At 31.6% G+C, this 12819-nt stretch overlaps 1 protein-coding gene across 3 annotated transcripts in view; it reads left to right on the forward strand.

Moving 5' to 3' along the window:
- Positions 1-12819, forward strand: part of fusl (fuseless) — a 49905-nt gene that overhangs the window by 28972 nt on the left and 8114 nt on the right. For all 3 annotated transcript variants that reach the window (XM_014417725.3, XM_014417718.2, XM_014417710.3), the window contains one exon: positions 8993-9176. In XM_014417725.3, the coding sequence (XP_014273211.1) occupies positions 8993-9176 (184 nt within the window). The remainder of the gene's footprint in view (positions 1-8992; positions 9177-12819) is intronic.

Here is a 12819-nt window from a genome sequence, read left to right on the forward strand (position 1 = left end):
GCCTCGGAGGATTGTCAGGAATGGAAGAGGGCACAAGATTAGAAACTAGGAGGTTTGAGTGGTTAGATAGTTTATAATGGAAGGAGTGATATCGGGTTCGGGCTAGATCGGTTACATAGGGAACATTAAGCTCTTTATGTATGATTTTATTTTTGACAAAGTAAGGAGCATTGAGGATTTTACGAAGGATTTTGGATTGTAAGGATTTTAATAATAACTGAAAGAAATCACTTTTTTAGTAACTTTAAATAATAAATAAATATTTAATCGTTTGTTATTCACGACTAATATTTTAGTTGTAGCCGTCATAAATGACTAAAATTAAAAAAAAAAAATTGTATTTCGATGAGTTAACGTCTCGCATAATTTATTAATTATCTGTATATTTTCCTGTTTCCCGAGACTTTAAAATCGCTAATTATATATAAAATCGCATTTCAATAACGAAAAATCCTTCTTTACTAAATTTACATGGATTAAAATTACATTTAATTATGTAATATAATGTAATTATTTATTATTCTTAACACTTGATTTAATAACAAATTAGCATTAAATAAATAGCTACATTTTTTTGCCATACTATTGCAAAAGAAAAATGTTAAAGTAATAGAATGAACGAACTACGAGCAAAAAACTTATCAAAACGACAACAGACAAAATAGATGTATTCATTATGTTGTGTTAAATGTAAAATGTTTTACCATGTCAAATGTTTTAAGTATAGGATTGTGAGCAGTCCTATTTACATTCCTGTTAAATGGTAAATACATAAGAGAGCCTAGCGGATTTTCGAGCAGCTTGTTTTATAACCTTTCCTTCCAAACCTTTATGTTATTGTTTACTTCAATGTTTTGTTTAAAATAATTTATTACGAAATGCATAAATTGAAGGGAAAATGGTTGTGTGAAAATTTGGTTACTGAATACTTGGTTGATCTTCTAACTTGTGAGGAAGAGAATCAAGAAGTGCTAATTTACAACTGTCAATACATTATTATTATTGTCATCCATTGCTTTATTGGTTATAAAAACATCCAAAGCAATACTAACACAAAAAAAAAAAAAATGCGAGCAAGTATCAGAGATTTTCAACCATGTTAGGGGTATTCACGATATTGTGTTACATGTAAAATGTCTTACCATGTTAAATGCTATAAGTATAGCATTGTGAGCAGCCGTATTTAAAGTAATGTTAAATGATAAATGCATAAGAACTCTTTTTTTTCTATTTACTTATTAATTGATATTTACAACTGTATAAAAAATACAAGTAAATTTGATCATAATGACATAATGATATGATACAGGATGTAGAGAAACTACTCAGTAGTAAAACTCTTAAAACAGTTTACAATATAAGATCACGAGGCCATCTTCTTTTCAGGCGCCTCGGAGGATTGCCAGGAATGGAAGAGGAAGCAAGCTTAGAAACTAGGGGGTTTGAGTGGTTAGGGAGTTTATTATGGAAGGAATAATATCGGGTTCGGGCTAGATCGGTTACATAAGGAACATTTAGGTCTTTATGGAAGGTTTTATTAGTAACAAAATAAGGAGCATTGAGGAATTTACGAACGAAATTGTAAAGATTGGATACGAGAGGTATTCGAAGGTTTAGTGGAGCCCCAAAGCTCAACTCCGTATGTCCAGATGGGCCTTATTATTGTCATGTAGATTAGTCTTTTGTAATGAGTTGAAAGGTTAGACCGTTTTTCTAGTAAGTGCTGTAATAGTCGGAATTTGCGTGCAGTTTCCTGTCTTTTCAGTCTTGTGTGAGGATTCCAGGTTAGTCGTTTGTCAAGATGTAGTCCAAGATAACGAATCTGTTCCACAGGAGTAAGAGCCACATTATTAAAGTATACTGTAGGGCAGTCGGCAGGTTTAAGACGAAGAGTAAATGTGATTTGTTGGGATTTATCATAAGAACTCCTAGCGGATTTTCTGAGCAACTTGTTTTATAACCTTTTCTTCCAAAACTTCATGTTATTGTTTAGTTCTAAGTTTTGTTCAAAGTAATTTATTACAACATGGGTAAAGTGGAAGTTGTTTGAAAATTTGGCTACTGAGTGCCTTGTTGATCTTCTGACTTGTGAGGAAGAGAATCAAGATGAGCTAACTAACAACTGTCATTATATTATTATTATAGTCATCCATTAGTTATCAAAACCTCCAAAATAATACTTTACTGTATAATAATAATACTTACACAACAAACAAAATGATGAGCTCAGCCGCTCTGTTGCGTGCCGTCATTCTCCATTTAACAGACCTAGTAACGGACGTTCAACTATGTTAAATGTTATATCGTTTTAACATGCTAAAAGAAGGAAATATTTCTCCATTTAAAATGAGTTTCTCCATTTAACACGCTTTAACATGTTAAACTAACGATCATGAATACCCCTAATGGTGTGAAGCTCGGCTGGTCTGCTGCGTGACGTCACTTTCCATTTAGCTGACCTAATAACAAAATAGCTTGATCTCAACCATGTTAAATGTTATATCGTTTAAACACGCTAAAAGAAGGAAATATTTAACACAACTGTATAATCACTAGTCAGAATTGATGAGTCTGCCAAGTATACACTGACCGAAGAAAGTATTTGCACACCTTGTCTTTTCTTTATATAATGAATTTCAATAATAGTTAATTATTATAATTATATAATTATATTATTAATAATAATAATAATAGTTTAAGGTCCCTTAGTGAAAAGTACAATTAAAACTTGTTAAAAAACAGTATAAATTCAATTAAAAATATTGATCATAATAAAAATTGATTCAAACATAATATAAACACAAGGAAAAAAGTATTTGTACACTATGTTTGTTTACTTGCTCTTGGTTTCTATGCTTGAGTATAATCCTGTTCTTTTCTATCAGTATTATAAAATATTTCAATCTATTAAGTTCGTTTTAATTTATCGGAGCCTAAGACCAAAAAAGTGAACTAAGTGCCGCTACTCCTGAAAAAGTTATATTATTTCGAAATCAAAGAAAATCGTATCGCGAAATAGCAGATTTGTTAAGCATTAATTTTTCTACCGTCAGATATGTAATTAATAGATTTGAAGAAAGAGGCACAACTGCAAATAACTGGCACAAAGGACATCTAAATACAGTAAATGAGAGGATGAAAAGAAAAATCTAAATTGAGGAGATAAAAATTCCAGGACTAAGTGCAGTTGTCCTAGCTAATATGGTCGAATCGACTTCTGGGGTCTGTGTGAGCACTACAACAATTAGAAATGTTTTAGATTCTGAAGGAATTTACAGCAGGGTCCCCAAAAAGAAACCTGTGGATAACATCAACAAGCCCATCAGTATTTGGGAAAATGTATTATTCTCTGGTGAGAGTAAATTTAATTTGTTTGGATCTGACGGCAGAAAGACGATATGGTGAAGGAAAGGTGAAGAATTCAGGCAGCGAAATGTCTCAGTTACTGTAAAACATGGAGGTGGAAGTGTAATGGTTTGGGGATGCCTGGCTTATAATGTTGTAGGAAATCTCTTGGAAAATGCAGAAGGTCATGTCAAGATTTTGCGCCATAACCTGCAAGCCAGTGCAGCCTAATCAGGAATTCAGGATCGGAATATTTGTATGCATGATAATGATCCGAAACATAAATAATAACAATAACAAAACTAAAGAGTGACTAAAATTTAACATTCGCTAGCAACTTCATATCCCTCCACAGTCTCCTGACTTAAACGAAATTGAAAATTTGTGGCGTATTTTAGATAAAAATGTTCTAAAACACCAAATAACCGGAAGACACTACCTCAAGGATCTTTTACAGCAAGAATGGGAACAAATTAACACGTATTTAATTAAAAACCTCGCCCACTCAATGCCGAGACGTTTACAAGCGGTAATAGATACCAACGGACTTCATACAAAATATTAAATTTAAAAAAATAATAATAAAACACAAGGTGTGTAAATACTTTTTAATGTAAGTTTGGTGTTTTATGAAAGAAGTTTTTCATTTGAATTTTATTTGTAATTATTAAGTTATAAATATACTTTTTATTATATTTATAAACTTTCTTGAGACTGGTTAATTTTGTTTAAATAAGTAATTCGATTTTTATCCATTTTTGTCTCAACACATTTTATTTTTCTTATAAGTCCGACGTTTCGGCCAATCCGGCCATCCTCAGGGGCATCTAATACAATTTTGGAACCAAAAATATTCAAACACTCAACTCCATGCAGACTATTCTGCCCAGATCACAACAACAATTTCTAATTAGTAAACTTCCACATTAAAAACAAAAACCAAAATTCATTTATCACAGCCACCTGTCAAAACTTTATCACAACCTTTATGTGAATGAAGGTTGTGATAAAGTTTTGAACATATGTACATACATTCTCATTTGTATATTATAATTTGTTTGTTCTTATTTTTTTTCAGGAGGTTAGAAAAAATAATTCACTTATTTTGTCTAACTCAGCCTTATATTTTGTTTATTTATTCTAGTATTATACTTACACATTTCATTAGTTACATATATTTTATTTTATTTTTATTTCTTTCAATAACTTTAATGTTTTAATTATTATTAAATTAATATATCGATATTACTTTGTTCTTTGCATTATATAACTTTTAAAAAAATTATTCCTTTGATTATGTTATTCTATTTAAATATTTAATTACCTATATAAACGTTTTATTTTCCACTGCTTTCATCACTTTATGATTATTAATTTTAATTCTGTATAATTATTTACTTGTATCATTCTGTTTATATATTTTTTGTATTCATTGGTTGTTATCTTGCTCTTTGTTCTTAGCCCTGATGAAGGCTAGAAACTCTGGCCGAAACGTTGGCTCTATTAAATAAGTTCTCTCAACATATTTGTGTTGTTTACTTACCACACCCCAACCATCTTCTCATATATAGTATATATCTTCTCTTTTTTTTTTTTTTCTACGAAACCTCCTCTTGTCAATTATAAACAATAAAAAATTAATAACAGGGTATTGATTTTAAACCCAAATAAATGGACACGATTTATCATTTGGAATATCATCTTTCGAAAAGAAGAACGGAAAGATACCACATTCTGAAGATGCCCTTTCCCTTATATAACTTAATCTGATCAAACAGCTTCTGTTTGTATTTTTTTATTTGGACACTTAACATAACACTAAATCTGATTGATAGAAATTCTTCGCTGTAAGAAACAATATTTTGATTCGGATTGATTGCCCCGCATTGTAGATGTTTATGACAAGGAGACAGTCTTAAAATGTTAAAAGTTACAATTATTGAATATTAAATATGCATGGATTATAGGGATTCCAACACGATCAGTAGGAATGGCCAATAAAAAATTTGGTAGTTTTATGAAATGGAACTTAAAATGACAAATTATTTTTTCAATTTTTTAAAGGACTCGGCATTTTTTATTCCCCTAATTTTGTCTAAACAATTTGAAATAAATATATCTTAGCAAATATCATAAAAAGTACTACTTCTACGAAGATTAACATACGAAACGTTTTATAGCACATTATATTAGCTTTAATTTGAGTGCACATAGACATATATACGTCTCATAGTTCCTTGGATATAGATTTCTCAAAATAAATTCACTAACTAATAATCTCTCAGTAGATTTTTTATGAAATGCTGCTTTTAAAAAAAATGTATCTCGATAACTATTAAACACAAACAGCTCTGGTAAGGTTTATATTTCATTCAATTTACTCTACTTTAAATGATGCTCTCTTAGGTTTTCTTGTGTTGTGGGTAAATATAAAAAATTGGAATTATGCAACTATCAAAACCCCTATCTAGATATAATACAAGAGCATGATTAAAAAAAAGTCATTTATATATCGTAATATTTTCACGAAAAAATCAGTGATTATTTTATTTATTTATTGATATTTACAACTGTATAAAAAAATACAACCAGTAAATTTGATCATAATGACATAATGATATGATACAGGATGTAGAGAAACTCCCCAGTAGTAGAACTCTAAAAACAGTTTACAATATAAGGTCAAGAGGCCATCTTCTTTTCAGGTGCCTTGGAGGATTGCCAGGAATGGAAGAGGAAGGAAGGTTAGAAACGAGTGGGTTTGGGTGGTTAGGGAGTTTCAGTGGTTATTGAATTTATTATGAGAAATCCATATCTTAAAAACCATTTGACGTAGAGATGTCTATTAGCCCTCAAATTAAAATTAGTTTAATGTTCTATAAAGTAGTTTAGGACGTTAATCTTTGCAGGAGTAGTAGTTTTTATGATATTTGACAAAATGAATTCACAAAATGTTGATTTCTAGATGTTCGGATAAAATTTTGTCAAAAATCATAAAAACTACTACTCCTACAAAATAAACGTCATAAACTACTTTTGCAGCACATTAAACTAGCTTTAATTTGAGTGCTAATAGACATCTGTACGTAAAATGGTTTTTGAGATATAGATTTCTCAAAATAAATTCACTAATTTCTGATTTTTCAGTGCATTTCTTATGAAATATTGCTTTTAAAAAAACTGTCTCCCTGGAACTATTAAACGTAAAGAGCGCAATTATGGCTCATATTTTTGAAAATTTTCTCTATTTTAAACTATGTTCTTTTTAAATATTTTAATGTTGTTGGAAGTTTTAAAGGTATAGAGCTCCGAATGAAAAATTAATTTTTTCTATCGTTTTGATATAGCTGCCATTTATTGTCCCCCCTACCTATACTTGGCAGACTCATCAGTTTTGACTAGTAATTTATACATAGTTTTCATTAAAGTACTCAATCGGGGGTGAAATAACTGCCTTTTCTCTCCTCTTGGGCTATTATACGATCACTGAGGACCGATTGTACCAATCTCTGTTTTGTATAACTCATATTTTTCCAAGAGTTAAGTAATACTCCGGTTACTTAGCGACCTGTTTCTGATCTACAGTTTTGTTAACCAGTTTGCCATGGTTACCTCAAACTGAAATAACTCCGCAATTGCTTTCGCTTATGTTAGAAACTATGGATCTAAACTAATTATATGTAGAGCAAAAGGTGGCAAAGAGTCGATTCACTCCGAGCCGAACCGTCGGCGGGAAGGATACAGTTAAAGCTCTAAATTAACCTTTATTGATGGACAAAAGGATCTTATTCACTATGGCGGCCATTTTTATTTTGGCCTTCCTTCGATGACTTGTCGCCGTCAGGGTGAGGCCAATTTTGTCGTAGTCATCAGACCATCTCGTAAAACAGATTGGAAGTAAATCGTCCGTATCCACAAACCTCTCTATCGTAAAAATTTTAATAGCTTATAGATGTTAATGAAGCAAGATTGAAGGGGGGAAATGCTTGTTATTATTCAATTTCTTTTAGCGCACTTGCTCAGCCTCCACTGGCTCACTACCAGTGATGCGGTGAGAGGGATGCGCTGGGATCTTTTGAGCTCTGCTCTACCCCTCACACGTGGGTGATAGAGTGGGCTCAGGGATCCTCAGGTCGATTGTGTAAATATTGTATATATTATTTTATCATTATGTTATTTTATTTATTTATTTTTCATACAGATAGTTTGATTATGTTCATTTTGTTTATTCTTCTGTTTGTATATATGGAGAGTTTTTTTTTTTTTTTTAATTCATTTATTTAATTTATTTTATTTTATTTTAGTATGTATGAGATCATTCATCACTATTACCTATTGCCCACAACTGTGTGGCAGATTGTAATATCTATCAATAAATAAAAAAAGTAAAAATTTGAAGAAAAAAAACTATTCAATTTCTAAACTGCTTAGCTTACGCTTTCTATCCAAAAATTTAAAAATTAGAATTTACAAAACTATTATCCTTTCCAAGAATGATACAAGACGTGGCCTCTTACACTTAAGAGAAGACCGGCGCCTTTAAGTATTAAGTCAAATATTCGGACCGGAAAAGAGCGAATTAACGGGAGAATTTAGAAGATTACACAACGCTAAATTAAGAGAACTACACCCGGTAAATATAATTTAGGTTATAGCACTGCGGGGTATATTATAGGGCTTAGTAACAAGCGGATCCCTAAAATGTTAATAACACTGAACCGACGGGTAAACGTCCGAGGAGTAGACCGAAACGTTGATGGGAGGATTGCGTTAAAACTGATTTAGTTGAATTGGTTTTGGAGAGGAATCACTGGACAGATGTATGTAGAGAGCGATCGGAGGTATCGTCATCGAACCTTTGGGATCGCTAGGCCTTAAATATTATTATTATTAAAGATATTTACTTTTAATTTCTAATATAATAGTAAATTTTTAAAATTTTCTAAAATCAAAACGCAAACTTTCACATACCACCAGTTTTTCGGTTTCTCCCATACAAAATATACCCGCTCAGCGCTTTGAAAATACCCGATCTTGGAGAATTGTAATAACCGTAAATGTATGATTGTACTGTCATGATTGTACTGTCACACTAGCTCTGGATTCATACGTCACATTCTCACAAGAGGAGATCATAACACAAAAAAAAACAATCAACTGGATGCAGTTGAAGAATTGCTGATTTCACACAGACACTAAGATCTCATTAGGACTTAAATTTGCATGCATTGGTAGAATGGCACATAATTTGTTTTTAATAAATAATGTTGTTTATTAATAAAAAGAAATAGGTTAGGAAAAAATCGAAAAGTGCTCGCCATAAATTAGTAGAGGGGCTGAAAAGGGTAAACATTGATACAAGTACAAATAAAATGAAGGGTATAGTTTTTCGGTTTTTCTTTTTTTTTTTTCGTAGGGGCTCTTTCAAATATTTGATGTCGTTTTTTAAACATCTTAAAAATCACATCAGCAAATATCTGTTTTGGTCTTATTTTTTGAGGAATATTATAAAAAAACCTACATTTCCCAACAATGTGTATCGTATAAGATTTACCTCTATATTGTAAATACACTTAAATCGCCCCCTCACAAATTAATTTTTACAAATCCATATGTTAGTGTTACAATATAATCGATTCTTTTCTAGGGCATTGGCTACACCATCGTAGGGATCACATTCGCCCTCCAGCCACCGATGAAGTACCTGGCCACGGAGCTGTCTGGTATCCCGAGGATGCTAATAGTCGACATATACCTGCTCTTCTCCTTCTGTGGGACGGTGAACGTCTGGAGAGGGATTTGGAAAATACAGGACCTTTATTTCTTCCCAGGTAAGTGTACATAGCCATACTTGTGTCAGTTAAATTTTTCGAAGTCATGTATAAAAAATGACTATCCTCTAGCGTCATTTTGTCATAGTTATTCGAAAAGTAATATCTTCTATAACGGTATACTAAATTTAATATTTTCTCTCTAATTATAAAAATTTATTATTACTCTATTTTCCTACTTAATCGCCGATTTGGTCGTTGCATTTTTAAATATGCTATGATAGTTTTTCCATAGCCATGTCATAAGAAGCACGATCACTCGGTCAGTCGAAAGCAGTAAAACCAGAGATTGACATTCAGATTGACTGAATAGGGACAATACTGATGGATACTTCATCATAAGACAAGCCATTTTAGCTTCAATTTTTTTTAAATTTTAATTATATTTATTTATTGTTGTTTATAACCGTATTTACACAAAAACTCTTTAAGTAAATTTAATGTAAGATCAAAACACTGCATTTTATACTGATACTGGCATGTAGAGAAATTACCCGTTACTAACATTATAATCATGTTTAGAATGTCTCGAAGCCATCTTCTTTTCAGGCGCCTCGGAGAATTGTCAGGAATGGAAGAGGATGTAGGATTATAAACTAGTGGGTTTGAGTAGTTAGGGAGTTAGTAATGGAAGGATTGATATCTGGTTCGGGCAAGATCGGTAACATATGAAACATTAAGGCCTTTGTGGATGATTTTATTTGTGACTAAGTAAGGAGCATTAAGGATTCTTTGAAGGATTTTGGACTGTAAGGATAGGATTCGGGAGGAATTCGATGGTATAATGGAGCCCCAAAGCTCAACTCCGTATGTCCAGATAGGCCTTATTATAGTCTTGTAGATCAGTCTTTTTTTATGGATTTGAAGTTTATAAGTCTATTAAATGTTATAATAGTCGGAATAAACGAGCAGTTTTGTAAGAGGATTCCACGCCAGTCGTTTGTCCACATGTAGTCCTAAGTAACGTATCTGTTCGAAAGGTAAGTGGGTTATTATTATAAGATATTGTGGGCGAGGTCTAATTAAAATCAAAACGAATAGTTGTACGAAACTATCACCGACTAATACCACATAATAACCAACTAATACCTGGTTATATACTATAATACATCGACTACTACATTCAAGTTTTAAAATGAAACCTAGTTTAAGAGAGAAACAAGATCTTCAACTTACGTTAGCTACCGCTCAATAATTTCATTTATCACTAAACCTTCTAATTCTTCTAATTTTGGATTGTAAGGATTGGATACAAGAGGAATTGGGAGGTTTAGTAGAGCCCCAAAACTCAATCCCGTATGTCCAGATAGGCCTTATTACAGTCATATAGATCAGTCTTTTGTAATGGATTGGAAATTTAGACCGTTCGTCTATTGAGTGATGTAATAGTCGAAATCCACTCACAATCTTAGAAAAATGTTTAGAGTTCTAATATTCCTCTAAGAATTCTCAATTATTTTAGGAAATAGTTCCGTTGTAAAATACATAAAAAGTTGCACGCAATGAACTTCACGTTTTATGCTACTTTAATACCTTGTGAGAATGTGACTATCAACTTTAGGAATAACTTCTTTACTTTTAATTTAATTATTCGAAGTAATAGTATAAATTACTAGAATAGAACAATTAAACTTTTTCTATTTGGGTACCATCATAGTCGTACAAGAATAGTAAAAAGTCAATAATAAAATGAGTTTATCTTCTTTTTTTTTTGTATATTATCCTCTAATAAGGAATGATATAATTAATATTTTTTTGTTAAATTCTCTAATTAATATTTTTTATATCAGCTCAAGGTACATCTTATGATAGTTCCACTCGACGTAAAATGTTTAAATGATAGCTTATCCAAAATTGATGTTTATTAGTTTACTTATTTTGCTCTGATAAAAATGTGGATTAATTAGTTCTTTCGGTTTTGCGCTATCTATCGATCAATAGATATATTCAAGCAAGGCCCTTTGGTAATTTATTATGTACATTAAATGAAAACAAATGTCTGCCGATTATAAAAAATAGAATGACTTCTAAACTAGGTCTGTGGCGGCACCACCCGCAAGTGATTATTTTATACTTTTAGAGTTTTGGTTAAAATATATTATTTTAAAATTAAAAGTTAAATAGTAATAATTTAATAATAAATTTAATTGATAAAAATAATTGTTGCGATAATAATAAATGTATCTTTTGTTTGGTTGGTATCTATAGAGACCACCAAAGACGACACTTGTGTGTAAACAATGTTGATTACGTTTCAAAATACACAGTGTAAGTCGTTCATATTGCTCTGTCCTTAATTAAAGTTATATTGTGAGTTGTTTTGTTTAAAAACCACCACAGGTCTATCGAGTAATCGTCTACATTTTGGTGTATAGTTTTTTGTTTGAGTTTGAAATATAATCGTATAACAACAATATTAACAGAATATTACTCGACTGAGTTGCTCCATGACGAATCATTTTTCCTCCATGTATAAAAAAGAAAATACAATGGGATATTTTCGATTTTGAATGAACAAAGTTGTACATGAATCTGTTCAAAAACAGACTTCCTTCCTTACTTTTGTAGAGATAAAGCAAAACGTTTTAAGAGTTCATTCTCACCATAAAAGTTGTCTTCAAAGTCACTTTAATACGATATTCATGATGTTGCGTGAAATACGAGTTTTAACATGCTAAATAATAAATATAGTAAGGGTATTTATGTAAAATGTTATAAGTATAGGATTGTGAGCAGCCCTATTTAAAGTCATGTTAAATTGCATAAGAGCTCCTAGCGGATTTTCTGAGCAACTTGTTTTATAACCTTTCATTCCAAAACTTCGTATTATTGTTTAGTTCTAAATTTAAGTTTAAAGTAATTTATTACAGCATGCCTGAATTAGGTGAAAAGTGAAAGTTTGGCTACTTAGTGCCTTGTTGATCTTCTAACTTGTGAGGAAGAGAATAAAGATGAGCTAATTGACAACTGAGCCATTACATTATTGTTATAGTCATTCATTGCTTTATTAGGTATAAAAATATCCAAAACAATACTAACACAAAAAAAAAAAACACAAACTACGAGGAAGTAACCTAACACATCAAACAAAATGGAGACGAGCTCAACTGGTCTGTTGTGTGACCTCATTCTCCATTTAACAAAACTAGTAACAGACTCTCAATTATGTTATATGTTATATCGTTTTAACATGCTAAAAGAAGGAAATATTTCTCTATTTAACATGAATTTTTCCATTTAAAACGCTTCAACATGTTAAACTAAAAATCATGAATCAACCCCTAGGATTGTGTGCAGCCTAATTTAAAGTCGATGTTACATGTTAAGGGGCCTCTACATGTTGGCCGAGCCATGGCGAACTCAAACATACGCGAGCATGTGGATAGGTGGCTCGGCTTGGTTGGCCTAGGCTCGTTGCCGAGCCGTCGAGAGTCGGTTTTTGGACACAGATCAAAGGGGTTCGTGAGGGCGCTCGTGTAGCATCTCCACCATTGTTCTTTGTCTAGTTGCAACTTTGAGCTTTTAGGAGGTTAAAGGTGTTTGGTGGTACTTTTTATAATAATTTTTATATTTAATCTTATTTATTTATACTTAATTTTATTTTTTTGTAATAAAAATAATACAATCCAAGTGCAATGGCTGA

The sequence above is a fragment of the Halyomorpha halys genome, unplaced genomic scaffold (assembly GCF_000696795.3).
Source record: "Halyomorpha halys isolate HHAL.00 unplaced genomic scaffold, Hhal_1.1 Scaffold11.1, whole genome shotgun sequence".
Taxonomy (NCBI): domain Eukaryota; kingdom Metazoa; phylum Arthropoda; class Insecta; order Hemiptera; family Pentatomidae; genus Halyomorpha; species Halyomorpha halys.